This window comes from Bufo bufo, chromosome 5 (genome assembly GCF_905171765.1).
Source record: "Bufo bufo chromosome 5, aBufBuf1.1, whole genome shotgun sequence".
NCBI classification, from domain to species: domain Eukaryota; kingdom Metazoa; phylum Chordata; class Amphibia; order Anura; family Bufonidae; genus Bufo; species Bufo bufo.
In genome coordinates, this window is record NC_053393.1 from 459,053,331 (window position 1) to 459,076,003 (window position 22,673).

At 42.3% G+C, this 22,673-nt stretch overlaps 1 protein-coding gene across 1 annotated transcript in view; it reads left to right on the plus strand.

Annotated features, from left to right (window-relative positions):
- Positions 1-22,673, plus strand: part of LOC121002299 (ATP-dependent translocase ABCB1-like) — a 1,351,406-nt gene that overhangs the window by 317,070 nt on the left and 1,011,663 nt on the right. The window contains exon 13 of the mRNA XM_040433696.1: positions 7,790-7,890. Coding sequence (XP_040289630.1) covers positions 7,790-7,890 — 101 coding nt within the window. The remainder of the gene's footprint in view (positions 1-7,789; positions 7,891-22,673) is intronic.

Here is a 22,673-nt window from a genome sequence, read left to right on the forward strand (position 1 = left end):
TCAACTTCTTCGATTTCCAGGTTCATTCCTGATGTTATAAGTTCAGCTAACTCCACTGCAAGCACAGAAGCGCAGAGCTCCAGTCTGGGAATCGTGTGTTCGCGGAGTGGCGCCAGTGTGGTCCGGCTCATGACAAACTCTATATGACATTGTTCTTTGACATCAATGGTCTTTAAGTATGCTACAGCTGCAATTGCCTTGACTGAAGCATTGCAAAAGATATACAGTCTTTGCATCTTGATTTCAGTAGATGGCACGGAAGCATACGGTCGTGCCACATGAAGGCTGGACAAAGCTTCGAGAGACTTCTTCCAACCTGTCCATAGGTCCTTTTTCTCAGCGGGAAGCGATTCATCCCAATTAGACGTCTCTGTGGTGAAGTCTCTTAACATCATTTTACCTTGGATGGTCACAGACGCTACGAATCCCAGCAGTATATAAGCTGTTTATGGTGGACAGAACTCTTCTCCGTGTGAAGGGCTTCCTTGCTGACTTGGAAGATGAATGTGTCTGCCTTTAAATCCCAGAGAAAACTGAGGCTCCATTGCATTGGAAGGGAGTCGGTGCTAAGATCCAAGTCCTTTAGATCACTTGAATGATCTTGGGGTCAGAAGGCTTCCATTAACTCACGGCTGTAGGAGGAGATTTTGTGCAACCTCAGATTAGATAGAGCATGCACTTCTCAAGCCCTTTTTAGAAGACTGATTGCGGTCTCGTTCGTGGGGGTGGATTTCAAACAGTCGTCCACATAGAAATCCTTTTCCACAAAGGATCTGACATCTGACCCATACTTTGCTTCACCCTCTAGAGCTGAATGTCTGAGACCGTAGATAGCGACTGCAGGGGAAGGACTGTTTCCGAAGATGTGCACTCTCATTCGGTACTCTACAATGTCTTCATTGGGCTCATTGTTGCAGTACCAGAAGAACGTCAAGTAGTTTGTGTTCTTCCTTGACGAGGAAGTAGTGGAACATCTGTTGTACGTCAGCCATGCTACGTAATCTCTGCAGAAGCGGAGAAGTACTGTACTTCTAGAAATCTGTTGTTGAGGTCTGGACCAGACAGTAAGACATTGTTTAGCGAAATGCCTCCGCACCTGGCACTCGAGTCGAATACTACTATTATCTGTCCTGTTTTATTAGGATGATGCACGCCGAATATGTGTAAATAGTATACGAACACTCCTCAGAGTCTCGGAGCATGGGTGCCATTTCTGCATGGTTGTTCTGGAATATTCTTTCCATAAAGGTAAAGAAATGTTCTCTCATCTCTGGTGTCCTCTGAAGTTTGTGCTTGAGAGAGATAAATTGACTGTAGACAAGTTCTTTGGTGTCAGGTAAGCGTTGTCTTCGGGGTTTAAATGGTAAAGGTGCAACCCAGCTTTTTGACTTTTACTATTCCTTAAACATTACGACCCTGTTGTCCTTGTCTTCTATTGACATTGCGAACCTGTTGTCTTCTCTTGTCCTGTGGCAAACTGTGCACCCTAAGTGATCTTGCTCACTATTGCAGGCATGGTCTTCACAGGAGATATCTGCAAAAGGACAAGGCACAGGAGCACTGTGTGGCAGTTCTTTTTATCAAGAAACTACTGTGACATAGCTGGAATAGGGAAGGACGTCCATTTTCAAGTGTGTTGGTGAGCATACTGTTGACAGAGGTCGGCTTGTGTGCTCCTCCTAGACAGACGTGTCCTATGATGACCCATCCTAGGTCAAGTCTCCGGGTGTATGGAGCATTTTGGGAACCATTAATCTGTCCTTTAGCCTTGTGAACTCGTAGTATGTTTCTTACAAGGAGTCCTATACTAAATTTAGTGTGCGGATTACAAATCCAAAGTCAGAATTGTGGTAACACGTCAAGAAATTTTGCTATGCATAAGTATGCCTAAATGAATTTAGCGCTTGGAAAGCATTGGATAATTATGAACAGAATGAGTTTTACTCCAACAATTACCAGATCTACATCAAAGTTTGCATAGTAAACAGTGTATGAAAATGTAACGGAATAACAAAATTTCAAAAAGTCTTGTTTTTCAGTTTAAAAGTCTTACTTGAACAAGGCCCAGTACTGTTAAAAGTGCTTCAGTCATCTGGTTTTGTATTTGTGAACGGTCATATTTCCCCGTTGCAAAAACCAGCAGTAGTCTCCCATCATGTTGGGATTCCAGCGGCCTTGATACCCGTTCTCCATTGTAGAAATCTCTTTATGGAACCACTTTCCATGTTCATCACTTACGTGTCCCAAATTGGGGAGGAAAAAGTCAAGATGGGAATGTAAGAAATTCACTTTCAATGACATTCGGCAGCCAAGTTGTTAATATGCTGTAAGCATGTTGTCTACTGATTCAGCATAGTTTGCAGCTCCTCTGTTCCCAAGGAAGTTCTGCACTACTAGCACAAATGCATCCCAAGCTGCAAGTTCCAGAGGGTTGAGTTTTGTTCTGAATGTGTCACCATGCATTAGTTTGTTGATTTCGGGGGCCAATAAAAATTCCGGCCTTTATTTTAGCATCAGTTTTCAGTGTGCTAAACTTCTCCTTCAAATACTGGAAACCATTTCCATCACGATCAAGTACAATTACAAAATTTTTCATTAAACCAAGTTTAATGTGAAGTGGTGAAAGATAAACTTGAAGTGGATCGACCAGTGATTTGTGTTGTACATTGTATTGACCAACTGTGTGCTTGACTCTGAGAGGTCACTGTCTCATTTTGTATTGATTGTTGTCATCACTACTGTTCCATAGGCACAAGAAACACATATGCTTTGTGTACCCTAACTATAGGCCAAACAGGAGTGCTACCACTTTCAGGTCGCCACAAATTTTCCATTTATGTTCTGAGTATTTGATCATTTTCAAAATTAACTCCATAGAAGGATCGGTCTCTTTCATTCCATCCACATGAGCCAATGGAACAGATGTTTTTTCGTTACCATTGTGCAACAAGACAGCTTTCAAACTTGTTTTGCTAGAGTCTATGAATAGCGTCCATTCATCGGGAACATGTGTATCATCTAATTCCATCATGAGACCATTTACATCATTACAGACACAGACATCACTTTCCAATGCATAGTATGCAGCTAACTTGGTGTGTTGATGACGAAAGTGTGAAGTTGTGGTGCCTCATTGTAGCTAATTCCATTCCTGAAGTCTAGAAGCTAGCAGTTTGGACTTTTCTTTAGATAATGACAGATCTCTTACCAGATCATCTAAATCTGATTGGCTCAGCAAGTGTGGCTGACCCTCCAGTTGTTTTGGATCAGGAAATACATTGTGACAATCAACATCTTCTTCGTCATCAGAATCAGAACCGTCTGTTTCAATTGCCGTTCCTGCTGTGGGAGGGGCAGGCACTGGATATTCTTCATTGTGTGGTACTGGTTTAAGAGCAGACTTACAGTCAGGATACACAATTTGTGACTTGTTTCTCTTTGAATATCTGGCAATTTTAGTCATGGAAAAGTAACAGTCTGAATGGTGATTTTTCTGCTCACGCCAAACCATAGGCACTGCAAAAGCTATTCCTTTTACCATTCAACCACTGCATTAGCCCAGAGTAACACACAGTGCAACAAACATGAGGTGCCCAGCTTTTATCTTGATCTCCAATTTTACAGTCAAAGTAATACTTGTAAGCAAGATGCACTCGCTTTGTCAGATTCTTGCGCTGATCATAAGTAGTGTACTTGCTACATATGTAGCAGAAATTGTCTAGATCGTTAACACATTTGCGTTTATCCATCTTAAGTTTCAAAACTGATAGCACTATAACAGATTACTTTATCAAAATCTGTCCAGCTTGCCTTATATACTTACTGCTGGCATCAGCCTGGATATGTCCATTGGAATATTTCCAATATAATGCATTAATATTATAACTGAATAGGCTTTGCATGTATAACTTTAAATCTAGACGTGTCAGGCAAATTCAGAGTTCATATTTGGAATCAGCGCGCTCAGTTTAGTATAAATCACATGTTTTTCTCTCAGTAGCAAAATCATTGTTGAGTGGTGTTATCGGGGCTTCTGGGTCTAGTTCCGGTATCAGATGAGCTATATGCTTCAGGTAGGGGTGGTATGCGGCCACCTCTGGTGTAGGTATCTCAGACCGGTTGTCAGGTATGCGATTGCACTCCAGTATGGTTGGTAGGGACAAGCAGGTCTGACCATCTATGGACTCTACCTTGTACCCAGTTGCCTTCCTCCCCGCCGTCTCAACAGTACCTGCACATGTCCTTAAGGAGTAGGGAGAACCGGGCCCTACGTTGTTGAATGTGTCAAAGAAGGTGGATTTAGCTAAAGACCTATTGCTTTGATAATCTAAGATTGCATATACCTTGATCGCCTTATCTCGGTGACCACCCGGATAAACTCTGAAAAGGCAGATTTTTGAGCAGGACTTCCCTCCTGCGAGTCCTTTACAGATCTCAGTACAGTTAGAAGTGACTTCTGCGGTGTCTCCGTCAGTGTCTATCTGCTTACCGTCATGCTCTTTGCGGTCCTCTAAAGACTTCTCCCTGAAGGCTCTGCATTTTAGTAGAGGATGTGGTTTCTAGTGCAGGGTGCATTCTTTGGTAAGATCTTTGAGTTTCTTCTCTTCTTGAGAAGACTTAAACGGCTTGTAAGGAGAACCTGTGGAGGCAACATTAGTTTTGACACCAGACTGCCACTGGTGTTTTATGAGATTTGACACCAGGGATAGTGGAACATGACAATGTAAAGTCAAAACTAATCATGGCACTATTAATTCTGGGGGGCGCTAATGGCGGCATTATTAATTCTGGGGGAAACTAATGGGGGTATTATTATTACTGGGGGGCAATAATGGGGGAATTAATATTACTTGGGGCTCTAATGGGGGCACTATTAATTCTGGGGGCGCTAATGGGGGAATTATTAATTCTGGGGGCACTAATTGGAGCATTAATATTATTGGGGTGCATTAATGGGGGCATTATTAATTCTGGGGGGACACTAATGGGGATATTACTATTTATGGGGGCACTAGTGGGGGCACTATTAATTCTGGCATGCTCTAATGGGGCATTGTTATACTGGGAGGCGCTAATGGGGGCATTATTAATTCTGAGTGGCACTAATTGGGACATTATTAATTCTGGGTGGCAATAATAAAGGCATTATTAATTCTGGGGGGCACTAATAGAGGCATTACTATTACTTGGGGCAAAAATGGGGGCATTATTAATTCTAGGGGGGCTAATGGGGGCATTAATATTACTGGGGGGCACTAATGGAGGCATTATTAATTCTGCAGAGCCCGAATTGGGGCATTATCCATTCTGGGGGAGCTTAATGGTGGCATTAATTACTGGGGGGCACTAATAGGGCCACTATTAATACTAGGAGCCACATTATAACATTGCGACTTAGCCACGCTCCAACAACAACACCTCCTTTGGGGTGTGGCTTAACTTGGCCGGTATTTTTAGTTGGAAAAGGTAGCAACCCTATGGGTGCCAAAGGTTCTATTAGGCACATGGGGATAAAAGTCTAGCCTGTCTGGTCCAATTGCACAGAAGAACTACTGTAGCACACATTTTTGAGAAAGCTAATGCTGACAGTGTGAGAACACACAGTGCATCACAGCTTGCCCTGCGTATGGGGCTGCATAGCTGAATAGTAGACAATATTAGGCAAGTAGGTTTAGCTGCCTTTGAAAGTCAGGACTAGAGATGACTTTGCGGTTTTCCCGGCGGTCGTTTCACAGCGAGCTTTGTGTGTTTGCGATTTGCCAAACATTTGAACATATGCCAATATTTGCGCCTGCCATATTCTTTTACATTGTGAAGAACTTTGACCCATGACACATCCATCAGGTGGTACAGGACAGCCAATTGAGACATTTCAGCACATGGACATACCCTCTACCTTATAAATAAACCTGTTCTGGCCGCCATTTTACATTCAGTCTTTTGCCAGTGTAGAGAGAGGTTGCTGGGTGGAGCAGGGACAGACTGTTAGGTACACCAAATGCTAGCTAATAGGGCCACAAAAGTCCTTTTAAGGACTAGTATAGGTGTGCTATCGATAGGTGTGATACACAGAGGGGTGCGATATACTTATAATATACTTTTATAATAAGTCAAAATAACACAGCTACATCTATATAGTGATCACCTGGAAGTCAGGGACTTAGGGGCTAGGGGCTTACTAGGGCCATTTTATATAGGGTAAGGTTCCGGACGGGGTCACTCTTATCAGACGGGTGGTCTGTGGTTAGGCTATCAGGGCCAGAATAGCATTCCCCCCTGAAGGGAAATATCAGGGACAGTTCTTTGCCCACCCTGTCCTTCAATACCACATCATCATCTAGCCCAGGGATAGATGTTTTTTGCTTTCCCTCCAGGATTCATCGATGTGCACTGGAACCCCCCGGATTGTGCTAGGACATATGGTTTCAGATTTGGTGCCGCTGAGCACTTGTTATTGCCTACCACATCTAAGCTTTTTGGTTAACTTTAATAATTTCATTTATTTTCATTTTGAGGGATATCTTTTCCATTCACACGTCCGCAAAATGGGTCCGCATCCGTTCTACAATTTTGAAGAACGGGTGCAGACCCATTCATTTTCAATGGGGCCGGAATGTGCTGTCCGCATCCGCACTTCCGTGCTTCCGTTTCCGCCAAAAAATAGAACATGTCCTATTCTTGTCTGCAATTGCGGACAAAATTAGCCATTTTCTATTATAGTGCCGGCGATGTGCGGTCCGCAAATTTCGGAATGCACATTGCCGATGTCCGTGTTTTGCGGATCCGCAAAACACTTAAGGACATGTGAATGGACCCTCATAGTAAAATTATTAAAGGTTACGTTTTATCTTTATGTATATTCTAATGGATTGCCTTCCTTGTACAATGTTATAATATACTTTCCAACATAAAAAGTATATTATAGTGCATTTGTATTGTGAGGCAGTTGTGTGCGGTTCTGCTGAGATACCGCAGGTATATAGAGGGAAAAGTGTTGGAACAAATAATTTCTACTGGTCTGATATACCAGTCCCCCCCAAAAAAAACTTATTGAAGTGGGGTGTTATATACCAATATACTTTCTTTATAGTGCATTTGGGTACTGTATAGTGAATTTGTGCATGCAAAGTGGAATTCGGTCCGAATTTTAGGATAAATTAGATTCACCTTAAAGCCGAATTTCCTTGTACTTCGTGTTAGCGAATCGATTTAACCTGAAATAGTGTAAAAAAAAAATCATACTTACCACCTCCATTTACTTAATTAATAGTTAATTTCACATTTAGGTGCCGTGATCATGTATGAATGCGAGATCTGGGGGGTACAATGATGGGGGGGCGGCGCTATCGCAGCTCCTTGTCATTGCACCCGCTAGTTACAAAAAAATGTGCTTGATGACGGATTAATTCAGCAGAATCGAACTTTTCATGAATACACTCATCTCTACTTATGACTTTTATCCAGGACAGTCTTACCAGTTGTCTAAAGCTTAAAAGGGTTGTCCGGGTTCAGCACTGACCTCGGACATCCACTTTAAGGGCTCAGTTGTGTACATGGAACACCGCACTGCACAAGTTTCTAGTGGGAAATGTTAAAAGCTGTCCAATAAATGAGTAGCAGTAAAGGGTACTCAGATTTGAACATGTTAAGTTTTATTTATCAAAAGTAACAATTTATGTAATAATAATGTACGGTATGTTGATGCAGTGAATGATTACCAGCGTAGTTTTTTGTGTATTTCTATGTCTATGCTTTAAATTGTCTGTTCATTTTTCTCTGTGATTTCTAGATATCGACAGAAGTTGTTGAAAATATCAGAACAGTAGTGTCATTGACCAGAGAGGATGTCTTTTATCAAAAATATAATGCCATCTTATCAGAACCACACAGGTACGCCCTCTTATAAAAACCTTTCTGCATTTTCTCTGCATGCAGAACTGGCACAACATTTCTCTGCTGGTCAAGGGATTTAAAAATATATATTTTTAATGATACAATAATATCATACTTACCAACCTTTGAATACACATATTCAGAGCCATTAAATGAGTTCTGTCACCATTAAATGTAATTTTAATATAATTCAGCATGAAAAGCGAGTTACTTTTGTAATTTACTTTCTGTTACTAAAATGTTTTAGTTCTTACATTATTGTGTTTTCCTATAATGGCATTCGATGGTGCTTAATCTACATAATAATGTGTACATGCAACTACTGAGGTGGTTGAACATGCTTGGTTCCATCCTTCATCTGCCGCCCTCCATATCTACTGTTGGAAGCTGTGACAGTAAGGCCCCTTTCACATGGGCGAGTATTCCGCGCGGATGCGATGCGTGAGTTGAACGCATTGCACCCGCACTGAATCCCGACCCATTCATTTCTATGGGGCTGTTCACATGAGCGGTGATTTTCACGCATCACTTGTGCGTTGCATGAAAATCACAGCATGCTCTATATTCAGCGTTTTTCACGCAATGCAGGCCCCATAGAAGTGAATGGGGTTGCGTGAAAATCGCAAGCATCCGCAAGCAAGTGCGGATGCGGTGCGATTTTCACGCACGGTTGCTAGGAGACAATCGGGATGGAGACCCGATCATTGTTATTTCCCCTTATAACATGGTTATAAGGGAAAATAATAGCATTCTGAATACAGAATGCATAGTAAAATAGCGCTGGAGGGGTTAAAAAAAAATTAAAAAAAATTTAACTCACCTTAGTCCACTTGATCGCGCTACCGGCATCTCCTTCTGTCTCCTTTTTTGCTGATTGTAGGAACAGGACCTGTGGTGACGTCACTCCGGTCATCACATGATCCATCACATGATCTTTTACCATGGTGATGGATCATGTGATGGACCATGTGACGACCGGAGTGACGTCACCACAGGTCCTGTTACTACAATCAGCAAAAAAGGAGACAGAAGGAGATGCCGGCAGCGCGATCAAGTGGACTAATTTTTTATTTAATTTTTTAACCCCTCCAGCGCTATTTTACTATGCATTCTGTATTAAGAATGCTATTATTTTCCCTTATAATCATGTTATAAGGGAAAATAATACAATCTACAGAATACCGATCCCAAGCCCGAACTTCTGTTAAGAAGTTCAGGTTTGGGTAACAAACATGCACGATTTTTCTCACGCGAGTGCAAAACGCATTACAATGTTTTGCACTCACGTGGAAAAATCGCGCGTGTTCCTGCAACGCACCTGCACATTTTCCCGCAACGCCCGTGTGAAAGGGGCCTTACTGAAGTGAATGTAGCAAAGTAATTGAAGCAATAAATGGGGAGCTCTTTGGAGGTACAGGGCTGGTTCTAGCTTTATTAGAAAAAGATATTTGCTATATGATATCTGATTTTCATTTTTTTACATTAATCATGGGATAACCCCATTAAGCATCTCTTTTGGAACCCCCAACATCTCCCAATTTTTTGGGGAGAATTTGCATAAACTTTCTTTGAGGTCCATTGCCCCAAGAAAAATCAGGACTGTTAGGATACACATGGCTATTATTAGGACCCATGTTTTTTAAAAGATTATATAAACACTGCATTTTTGTAGTGGCAGTTTAAGACAGTTTCCTAACATATTTTGGTTACTTGGCATTGTTTTACAAATGGCAGCATATTTTTTTTTTGCATTTCCCTGTACAGATCTCTATGTGCATTTCCCTATACACATCTCAAACTAGAGATAAGGACTATAGATTAAAGGGCATCTGTCAGCAGATTTGTACCTATGACACTGGCTGACCTGTTGCATGTGCACTTGGCGGCTGAAGGCATCTGTGTTGGTCCCATGTTCTTGTGTCTCCGCATTGCTGAGAAAAATGAGGTTTTAATATATGCAAATGAGTCTCTAGGAGCAATGGGGGTGTTGCTGTTACTCCTAGAGGCTCAGCTCTCTCTGAAACTGCTGTGCCTTCTCCACTTTGATTGACAGGGATCACGTTTATAATGCCTGGCCCTATTAACCAAAGAGGAGAGGGTGAGGCTTTTATAGAGAACGGACCCTGCGCTACATGCCAGTCTTAATAAATGTGCCTCTTGTTTTTTCTTGCTGCGTCCCCCCACCGCTTACTATTGGTTTTATGTTTTTAAATGTCCTATGTGTATTGCTATGTGCTATGCGTATTTATGGGCTTTTAATATATTTTTCTGTTCAATAAATATATAGTTATTTCTTGCAGTTGAGCAGTAGTGTTTATGATTGGCTTTTTTTGGTTGACATATTTATGAGTACCCTGTCATGTGGTTTAATACATGAGTGTATATTATATAGGTATTGGCATTTTATTAATGTACCATAGGTTTGTTGTACCCAAGAAAGTTAACATTTGTTTCTGTCAAAAAAATAAGGGTCTGATCTCCAAATTTAACCCCTTAAGGACCCTGCCATATTTCACCTTAAGGACCAGCCCATTTTTTGCAAATCTGAAGTGTCACTTTATGTGGTTATAACTTTAAAACACTTTTACTTATCCAGGCCATTCTAAGATTGTTTTCTCGACACATATTGTACTTTTTGACACTGGTAAAATTGAGTAAATCTTGAAATTTTTCTGATAATTTCCAAAACCCACTTTTTATGGACCAGTTCAGATCTGAAGTCACTTTGTGAGGCTTACATACTAGAAACCACCCAAAAATGACCCCATTTTAGAAACTACACCCCTCAAGCTATTCAAAACTGATTTTACAAACTTTGTTAACCCTTTAGGTGTTCGACAAGAATTAATAGAAAATGGAGATTAAATTTCCGGATTTCACTTTTTTGGCAGATTTAGCATTTTTATAATTTTTTTGCCACAAACAAAGCAAGAGTTAACAGCCGAACAAAACTCAATATTTATTGCCCTGATTCTATAGTTTACAGAAACACCCCATATGTGGTCGTAAACTGCTGTACGAGCACACGACATTGCACAGAAGGAAAGGAACGCCATTTGGTTTTTGGAAAGCCGATTTCACTGGGATAATTTTAAGCTGCCATGTCACATTTGAAGACCCCCTGATGCACCCCTAGAGTAGAAACTCCAAAAAAGTGACCCCGTTTTAGAAATTACACCCCTCATGGTATACAAAACTGAATTCACAAACTTTGTTAACCCTTTAGGTGTTCCACAAGAATTAATGGAAAATAGAGATGACATTTCAGAATTTCACATTTATATAAATAAAAAAACGATATAAAAACAAAATGGAACACTCATATGTGGTAAAGATATACACCACTCACTATTGGACGCACATGACACAGTGTGTGTATGTATGTGTGTGTGTATATATATATATATATATATATATATATATATATACAGTACAGACCAAAAGTTTGGACACACCTTCTCATTCAAAGAGTTTTCTTTATTTTCATGACTATGAAGGCATCAAAACTATGAATTAACACATGTGGAATTATATACATAACAAACAAGTGTGAAACAACTGAAAATATGTCATATTCTAGGTTCTTCAAAGTAGCCACCTTTTGCTTGGATTACTGCTTTGCACACTCTTGGCATTCTCTTGATGAGCTTCAAGAGGTAGTCCCCTGAAATGGTCTTCCAACAGTCTTGAAGGAGTTCCCAGAGATGCTTAGCACTTGTTGGCTCTTTTGCCTTCACTCTGCGGTCCAGCTCCAGACTGACTGACCTTCATTTCTTAAAGTAATGTATATAATTCCACATGTGTTAATTCATAGTTTTGATGCCTTCATAGTCATGAAAATAAAGAAAACTCTTTGACTGAGAAGGTGTGTCCAAAAAAAAAAAGTGTTATTGATAAAATAGATTGTATATTCACGCCACAGTTGTAGCATACAAGTCTGTGCGTTATCCAAATGGTGGTGAGTCACTGATTGTATTCCACTAGAACATATATACACCTGTATAACATACAGCTGCATATTGTGAGGCGATTACACCTTAGTAACACCAACACTTTGCAGTTTGGCTGATTCACTGAACAATCATATCTCCATGTCTGTGACACATGTACAATCTGCGGCAAAATAAAGGAACATGTGCCTTTGCGATTCCTGTTGTTCATATATCAGCAGCCATACGTATAAGGTCATGTATCAAAATGAGTTATGGAGTGAGCACCATACCTGTACCTACTCAACAGGTGGAGCCACTGTTACACTTATTTAAATACAAAACTCAATATTTATGGCCCTGATTCTTTAGTTTACAGAAACACCCCATATGTGGTCATCAACTGCTGTACAGGCACACAGAATTGCGCAGAAGGAAAGGAACACCATACGGTTTTTGGAAGGCAGATTTTGCTGAACAGTTTTTTTGACACCATGTCCCATTTGAAGCCCTCCTGATGCACTCCTAGAGTAGAAACTCCAAAAACGTGCCCCCATTTTGGAAACTACGGGATAAGGTGGCAGTTTTGTTGGTACTATTTTAGGGTACATATGATTTTTGGTTGCTCTATATTACACTTTTTGTGAGGCAAGGTAACAAGAAATAGCTGTTTTGGCACCGTTTTTATTTTTTGTTATTTACAACATTAATCTGACAGGTTAGATCATGTGATATCTTTATACAGCAGGTGACAATATCAAATATGACAATTTTTTGGGGTTGTTTGTTTCAGTTTTACATAACAAAGCATTTTTGAAAAAAAAAGATTTTTTTAGTGTCTCCACATTCTGAATGCCATAGTTTTATTAATTTTTTGGGCGACTGTCTTGTGTAAGGGCTAATTTTTTTGGGATGAGATGACGGTTGGATTGGTACTATTATAGGGTGCGTATGACTTTTTGATCGCTTGCTATTACACCTGGTGTGATGTAAGGTGACAAAAAATAGCTTTTTTGACACCTTTTTTTTAATGGTATTCACCTGAGGGGTTAGATTATGTGATATTTTTATAGAGCAGGTTCTTATGGACGCGGCAATACCTTTTTTTTTTATTTATTTAAGTTTACACAATAATGTCATTTTGGAAACAAAAAAAAAATTATGTTTTAGTGTCTCCATATTCTGAGAGCCATAGTTTTTTCAGTTTGTGGGCGATTGTCTTAGGTAGGGTATGATTTTTGCGGGATGAGATGATGGTTTGATTGGCACTATTTCGGAGTGCATATGAGTTTTTGATCGCTTGCTATTACACTTTTTGTGATGTAAGGTGACCAAAAAATTGCTTTTTTTGACATTTTTTTTTTTTTTTATTGTGGTCACCTGAGGGGTTAAAAATTTAGAAATCCACAGCACTCTTCAATTCAGGTGGAAATTCTGGTTACTTTATTGATAACAGCAGCATACAAATAGCAACGTTTCAACCATCTCTGGTCTTTCTCAAGTTATGAAATCACACAGTATAATGTGCCTTTAAATAGTGGGTCAGTGGGGGTGTCCCTGATGGAGGGTGTGAACGTTATATCATATGATCTACAACTTATAGTGAATAGTGAAGCTAAAAACACCATATATACATTTCCTATATATACTATAAAGTAGTACTTACTGAGGAAGGAGGGTTCATGTGAGAGCCAGTGCTGCCTTCAGATTTGAGTGCGCGCCAAAATACGGCATACTGTGTGTCCTACTGCACGTGCGCCGATTACCCACTCCCAGAAGGGGAGGGATCCTATAGGAGCCAATATAAAAATCGGCTGCTATAGCTTATCAGCTTCAGCACGGCCTGTTGACGCTTCCCCACTGCAGTGCTACACTGCTTCCAGCTAATGGCTGATGGCTGACTGGTGCTGCACGCAGATAATTTGGAGGTGGAAGTAGAGGAGGAGGCGGAGGAGGAGAAGTGGGGTTTGGAGCCACTAATGTAGGTGGTGGTGAAAACCCTGATGGAATTAGGGTCCGCAATCTTCGGCGTCGGTAGCACCTGTGCCATCGCTGTGTACAACTTGCTCCCGGCTTCCACAATGTTCACCCAGTGTGCCATCAGGGATATGTAGCATCCCTGGCCAAAAGCACTTGTCCATGTGTAACTGCGTTGGTCAGGGCACGAGTGACATTTCGGGACACATGGTGTAAGGCGGGCACGGCACACCTCGAAAAATAGTGGCGGCTGGGGACAGAGTACCGCGGGACGGCTGCCGACATCAAGCTTCGGAAAGCCTCAGTGGCCACACGCCTAAATGGCAACATTTCCAGGGCCGGTAATTTGTAAAGCTGCGCATTTAGTGCTATGGCCTGTGAGTGGGTGGCTGGGTATTTGCGTTTGCGTTCAAATGCCTGGGGTAATGACATTTGGACGCTGCACTGGGACAGGGAAGTGGATGTGGTCACTGATGGTGCTTGCGAAGGTCCAGGTGCAGGGCAGGAGGCATCCTCGCCTGCGCCTTCGACAGGCGATTGGTCAGCACATACCATAGGGGAAGAGGAGGCAGTGGTGTGACTTGCAGACACAGATTGTGGACCCAGGCGTTCGTCCCACTTATTACGGTGCTTGGATGCCATGTGGCAGATCATGCTGGTGGTAGTGAGGTTGCTAGTGTTCACGCCCCGGCTCATTTTGGTGTGGCACAGGTTGCAAACTACTATTCATTTGTCGTCCGCATTTTCCCCAAATAAGTGTCATAGTGCAGAACACCTACCCCTTGGCAAGGGAGATTTACGTAAGGGGTGCTCCGTGAAACAGTTGTGGGCCTGTTTAGTGTGGCCCGCCTTCTCCCTTTTCCCACCCCACTGCCTCTATCAGCCTGTTGCAGTGCTGCAGATCGTTCCCGCTCTGTACTGCTGTCCTCGCTCGGCTTTTGACCTTCCCAGGTTAGGTCAGTGACCTCATCGTCCACCAACTCCTCTTCCACTTCCTCACTCTGATCATCCTCTTTATTTGCTAACCTAACCACAACCTCAGTGATTGACAACTGTGTCTCATCCTCTTGATCAACCTCTTGAGACAGTAATTGCGGTTGATAATTGGCAACTGTGTCTCATCATTATCCACCTCCTTAAAGAGTACCTTTCACCAGAATAAAACATCTAAACTAACTATACAGACATGTAGAGCGGTGCCCAGGGATCCCCCTGCACTTACTGTTATCCCTGGGCGCCGATCCGTTCTCCCGGTATAGCCTCCGGTATCTTTATAGTTTTGCTCCACCCAGGGACACCTGATGGCGTCTCATTCTCCCATGCTGTAGCGCTGGCCAATTGCAGCGCTCAGCTCATAGCATGAGAGAAAAAAAACCTCTCAGGCGGCTATGAGCTGAGCGCTGCGATTGGCCCGCGCTACAGCATGGGAGAAAGAGACGCCGTCAGGTGTCCTTGGGTGGAGCCTATGAAGATACCGGAGGCTATACCGGGAGAACAGAGCGGCGCCCAGGGATAACAGTGCCAGGGGATCCCTGGGCGCCCCTCTACATGTCTGTATAGTTAGTTTAGATGTTTTATTCTGGTGAAAGCTCCTCTTTAAACACTAATTACCGTTCCCCACTGTCATGGTCTTGTGACTGTGGATGCTCAAGAGGTTGGTAATCAGGGCACAAGATCTTATGTCCCTCTTAAAGCGTGCTTGGCGAGAGGGCCAAATCAAGTAATGGTGATGAAAAGAGATCCTTGGAATTTGCGAGTGTGGAATCACTTGTTTGGCCAGACTCTCCATGGTGGGAGAAAGGAGGATCAGGGAGAGGATTCTGTTTACCATACTCTTGGCTACTGAGACTGGACTTGGTGGAAGACAGGGTGGTGCTTAACCGACTTGAAGCATTATCTGCTGCAATCCAACCGACCACCTGGTCGCACTGGTCAGACTTCAAGAGTTTTGTCCTGCAACGCCCTGCAAACTGGGACATGAAGCTAGGTAACATGGATGATTGTTTTTCTTGTGCTCTGGCAGCAGGCACAGTTTGAATGCACCCAGGGCCACGGCCTCTGCGTGAACCATCAGCACCACGGCCACTTCCCCATCCCTTACTGCTCGCCTTGCGCATATTATATGTTATATGCTCGCTTGACGCACAAGATGTGGCATGGATGTCACAGTTAACAGCAAGCACAGTATATGGAAAAAGTACATAAAAGTATGGAAAAAGAAAAATAGGTTTCACTTATATTTTTCCTATCTCTGGCCCTGACAACAGAAGGTATTAGACAGATGTCTCTAGTCACTGCAGACACCCTCTATAGAAAAATTATTGAAAATGATGGAAAAAATATATTAATTTTCAGTTATATTTCTCCAATATCTGGCCCTGACACACAGAAGGTATAATACAGATGTTACTAGTCACTGCAGACACCCTCTATAGAAAAATTATTGAAAATGCTGGGGGGAAAAAATTGTACTGTAGCTAAAGGACTTTTGGGTCTTTGAAACGTTTTTCTACTGAATTGATTGCGATCAGACTTCCTACACACTCTGTCTCTTCTAAAGCGCAGCTCTCCCTGACTACAAATGAGTCGAACATGCGTCATCGGGTGCTATATAGCCAGCATGGCTACTGGCATTACAGTGAGGGCATTTCTACCTGCATGTTTATTGGCTGCATAGCAGCCGCAAAATGTGCGGGGAGGAGACTCAAGCATGGCGCTCGAGCACATGCGGTACTCGACCGAGTACCACCATGTGCCGAGCATAGCGGTGCTCGAGCCGAATAGCAGTTTGGCCGAACATGCTCGCTTAACACTACTCCAGAGACATCTCCTGTCATGTTGACCTTTTCTTTCCTCTTCTCCTCCGTTTGACCCAGACCGACATAACAAATTCTTTCAGCCGCATCTCGTCTCTACAGAGTTTGTAATACAGACACATTAGATTTCAAAATTTTCCATCAACCTCCCCATTGTCCTGCTTCGGTGTGGGAGGGAAACACCACACTGAGCATAGGAGGGAAGGGGGAAACAGGGAATCTGGCATAAGAACTAGGGAAGGAAGATGGACACCTTCTAACCAAAATCCTGACTGACTACCAGTATGAACAGACCTCAAAGGTAAGGTCTAGAGTCCTATCTGTACTAATGGCAGGGACGAGACTACCTGTTCCTCCAAAAGGAAGGACAAACAGGAGTCTTCAGGCCTAATACAAACAATAGGGAAATTCAACACACAGAACCCAAAATATAAAAGGGAAAGGAAATACTTAACTTCAAAGAAGCAATGGAAGCATGAGGAACTCAGCCGAGATCCAACCACAATCTATCCAAAGGTCCAAACAGAAGCTATAAACCGCACAGCATTGTGGTAGTTTTCCCCTGCCCCACACAATAAATTCCCCCACACTGCCCCCACACAGTAATTTCTCCCACACTGCCTCCACACAGTAATTTTCCCCGCACAGTAATTTCCCCCACACTGCCCCCACACAGTATTTGCCCCCACACAGTAGTTTCCCCCACATTGCTCCATATAGTAATTTTTCCCCACATAGTAAACCCTCCCATAATAATTTGTCCCCACATAGTAATCCCTCCCATAATAATTTGCCCCCACACAGTAATCCCACCATAATATTTTTTCCCCACATAGTTATTTGCTCCCATACTGCAATTTCCCACCAATCTACTGTCTCTTCACATGTCCTCCTGTGTATCCCCCCCATGTCCCCCAAAGTTGGCACATAAAAAAAAAAGAAAAAAAAAGCTAAATACTCACCTATGTCCAGGCACGCAATGGCAGGCGTGCACACTTCACTGTGCTTCGTTCCGGCACAGGCGCATGATGACGTCATCACGCACGCCTGCACTAGGATTTCACTACCGCATAGGCCTCAGGCCTGCTAGGCCTGAAGCCTATGGTGGTGATCAGCAGCTCGGCAGGGAACAATGCGCTCCCTTGCCCTCCGCAGTATGTGGGCGTTCGAATGCCCCTATTGTAATCCGCCATTGATCATCAGGGGGTGGCAGCAGGCCTGTGAGACAGAAGCAGGGTGGCAGCCTGCCAATGAGCCAGCAGGGTGGAAGCAGTGGGAGATCTGGAGCCAAACGTGCCCGGAGTAGACCCTCTGCTACTCAGAAGCCTAACAGTCAGGAAACAACTACCGGTGCACAGGTTGATAAAGGCAGGGGCAACCAGTCAGCATGGAGTGTTGGCGGTTAAATGCCATACTGCAGTATGTGAATTTTTTTATCAAGTCTCTGGAGGCGTGGCAGTATGCAGGGTATGTGGTCAGAAGGTGAAGTGTGGTCAGGGTGCTAATAGTGGCACCACAGCCAACAACTGTCAATGTTTGCTACAGTTCATGCCAGCACTGACATGTGGCGCTGTAGCTATGGCCGAGAACAATATATGTCCATTATAGCTCACTGGGTGAATGTGGTTCTGGCCCAGGCACACCGAAAACTAGGCCAGGTAATGGCAATGCCGCCTGTGTGTTGAAATCAGGGAATTTCTGTGCCAATATCCTCCTTTATCTCCTCATCCTCCACCTTGTCCTAAGCCTTAATAGAAAGCACAGTTCAGAGGGGTCCTCCAGCATACCACCTATGCAGAGAACGGCTTTGTCGTACAGTTCTGCACCTGGTCAGCCTGGGCAAACTGAGTCACACTGGGGAGGAACTGCTCCATGTCATCAACCAAGAAATCGAATCCTGGCTGAATATCTTGAAAATGTCAAGGAAACTGTGCATGCACTTCAGCCACTCTTATTGTGCAAAACATGCCCTCCTTGAGCTGCAAATAAAGAATGGTGTTCCCCTACATCACCTGTTTCCACACGTTGGAACTCCACCCTCTATTACACGGTGGGTAGCGGTGGGTCCAAATTACAGAAGACATGCAAATATTTCCATCACGTTATCTCTGTTTTGGACCCACTCCTGTTTTTGCCTTACCAATACTGATCAAATACTGATGCAAAAAAAGTACCAAATGCTGACCGTGTGATAGAGGCTATTAAAGTCCTGCATGGACTTTTTTCCATCTAAATAAAGCCTATTTCAGAGGCAAATGGCCAAAATTCACACATATTGAGCATGAGGTTGCTATCACACAATCAGTATTTTGCATAAGGATTTGACCATGATTTGGAAGCCAAAAGCAGAAGTGGGTCCAAAACACAGAAGAGATGCAAATATTTCCATAACATGTTATTTCTGTTTTGGACCTACTCCTGTTTTTGCCTTACCAATACTGATCAAATGCTGACCAAATACTGACAAGGTGAAGGCGGATTCTCAAACTACAGGATTCGCTTTTTTGGGGCTGTTCTTCTGATGGATCAGTAGAACGGAAAAATAAACATTGATGTTAAAACAGCCTTACTGCTGACATACTCCCAACTTTCATAGGGCCACTCCTTAAATTTTGTCCACGCCATTAAGTTAGACCTTACGCTAGCATTGTAAGTCAGAGTTCACACTTCTGTTATTTGGTTAGTTATTTCCATCACTTATTGAGAGGCAAATTCTGGAACCAAGCCCACTCTCTGATAAGGTATCATGAACAGATCTGCACCTGTTCTGTGGGTTTGACCCGCACTTGCTTTGGGCTGACAATAACTGATAAAATAAGTAAGGTGTGAACAAAGCCTAACAGTGACGCACAGTCATTCTACATCTAACAGGAGGGAATCAAACACTTGTGTTTGCCCTGCCATAACATGGATTAAAAAATCACTTTTTTTTCTCCACTACTTTATTAGCGCTGCCTCCATGTCCTTATTTTGTTCCACTAAAAAGTAATTTGGATACCTGCAGGGGTGTGCAGTGTTTTTTTTTTTTTTTTTTCTTACTGAAGGATGCTGTATGCTTTATTTGTTTAGCTAGGAGTTAGCTACGTAGATGGTTGGCGGCCTGCACAATGATGTGCACCACCATATATGTGAACTGCCTATCACTTAGACACACAGTAACTGTTTCGCTACAAGAAAGGACTAGCTATACATGCTGCTGCACTGCTCAGTGATGTACACCAGGATACATTCACCCTAAGGTTTACCTGGCTGAGATAGACCTGATTTAATGCGCTTCGTGACAAATTAATTTGGATCGAAGCAAATTTTAAAAAAAAATTCTTCAAATAGACCAAATAGAATTTTTAAAAATGGCCCATGCTACACCCAAAAGGCCTTATTGAACTATTGAAGCTAAAGTACCTGAATAGCACAACCTGACCAAGTAATCCAATGGGATCTGCAAGTGAGTGCTGTTATCTGAGGGAAAATGACTACCCCCCACTCCCAACCAAATTTCCCACATGAAGAGTACGAGTAACGAGGAATGAATCAAATTCATAATTTGTCTTTGACAGCTCTCACAAGAACAATGGCTTTGCTCTCCTATTGGATTCTCTGCTGGATGGAATTCTCTGAATGTCTGCATCTGAAAATGAGAAAACACAACAGCTACAATGTTAAGCAATCCCTGAACATAGCGAGCTCTAAATGAAATGTTCAATAATTGTAAGCATTTTAAAACTACAGTCAGGTCCATAAATATTGGGACATCAACACAATTGTAACATTTCTGGCTCTATACACCACCACAATGGATTTGAAATGAAACAAACAAGATGTGCTTTAACTGCAGACTGTCAGCTTTAATTTCAGGTTATTTATATCCAAATCAGGTGAACGGTGTAGGAATTACAACAGTTTGCATATGTGCCTCCCACTTGTTAAGGAACCAAAAGTAATGGGACAATTGGCTTCTCAGCTGTTCCATGGCCAGGTGTGTGTTATTCCCTCATTATCCCAATTACAATAAGCAGATAAAAGGTCCAGAGTTCATTTCAAGTGTGCTATTTGCATTTGGAATCTGTTGCTGTCAACTCTGAAGATTAGATCCAAAGAGCTGTCACTATCAGTGAAGCAAGCCATCATTAGGCTGAAAAAACAAAACAAACCCATCAGAGAGATAGCAAAAACATTAGGCGTGGCCAAAACAACTGTTTGGAACATTCTTAAAAAGAAGGAACGCATTGGTGAGCTCAGCAACACCAAAAGACCCAGAAGACCACAGAAAACAACTGTGGTGGATGACCGAAGAATTCTTTCCCTGGTTAAGAAAACACCCTTCACAACAGTTGGCCAGATCAAGAACACTCTCCAGGAGGTCGGTGTATGTGTGTCAAAGTCAACAATCAAGAGAAGACTTTACCAGAGTGAATACAGAGGGTTCACCACAAGATGTAAACCATTGGTGAGCATCAAAAACAGGATGGTCAGATTAGAGTTTGCCAAACGACATCTAAAAAAGCCTTCACAGTTCTGGAACAACATCCTATGGACAGATGAGACCAAGATCAACTTGTACCAGAGTGATGGGAAGAGAAGAATATGGAGATGGAAAGGAACTGCTAATGATCGTAAGCATACCACCTCATCAGTGAAGCATGGTGGTGGTAGTGTCATGGCGTGGGCATATATGGCTGCCAATGAACTGGTTCTCTTGTATTTATTGATGATGTGACTACTGACAAAAGCAGCAGGATGAATTCTGAAGTGTTTCGGGCAATAATATCTGCTCATATTCAGCCAAATGCTTCAGAACTCATTGGACGGCGCTTCACAGTGCAGATGGACAATGACCCAAAGCATGGAATGTTATGCAATGGCCAAGTCAATCACCTGACCTGAATCCGATTGAGCATGCATTTCACTAGCTGAAGACAAAACGGAAGGGAAAATGCCCCAAGAACAAGCAGTAACTGAAGACAGTTGCAGTAGAGGCCTGACAGAGCATCACCAGGGATGAAACCCAGGGTCTGGTGATGTCTATGCGTTCCAGACTTCAGGCTGTAATTGACTGCAAAGGATTTGCAACCAAGTATTAAAAAGTGAAAGTTTGATTTATGATTATTATTATTATGTCCCTTAACAAGTGGGAGTCACATATGCAAACTGTTGTAATTCCTGCACCGTTCACCTGATTTGGATGTAAATACCCTCAAATTAAAGCTGACAGTCTGCAGTTAAAGCACATCATGTTCGTTTTATTTCAAATACATTGTGGTGGTGTATAGAGCCAAAAATGTTAGAGTTGTGTTGATGTCCCAATATTTATGGACCCGACTGTAAATAACACAACAAAGCCAAAACCGGGAGGGAATTAGACATCAAATTAACTGCATGTACAACTGACATACAGTATTGTCTGTCCAAAAATGGATCCTCCTGTTTACCATGGTATAACCCTGTAACCCCACAGACACAATTATAGGAAACAATGCCAACAGTGTCATATTTCTAGTCAAACCAACAGAATAATCTTACAATGGTGACATTCACCAGGAATTACCAAAAATTGCTATATCTGCATCAGTATACAATTCTACATCCATGCTGGAAACCTCCATCTTCTGACAAATAGCTCTGCAATTAAAAGCATGCAAAAAAGACTTCCGAACTAATAAGTCCTGACGCATACTTTTGGTTACCCAAATAAAATGATGGGGACTAGAAACACATCTAGTCTCTACATGAAAATGACAAGAGAAAACCTTATCTATGGGAATGATCTGGCAGGCGAAAACCAAGTATAACAAAAACTGCAATTGATGTAAGGTAACTTTTTTAGCTGAAACTACCAGGTTAACACAAGTCACCGGGCAGGCCAATTTATAACTTTGAAGTCTTAAACCATCTTGAGCAAATCAATTTCTATCCCTAAAAAGGACAAAAACGTAATGGGGCCTCCTGTTTTATCTGCTGCAACAGGTATAACAAACCGGGATGTTGTGTAACAAAAGCACTATTGAACACAAACATTGGAATCTTTGGGACCAACAAAAAGAAAATCATCTAAATAATG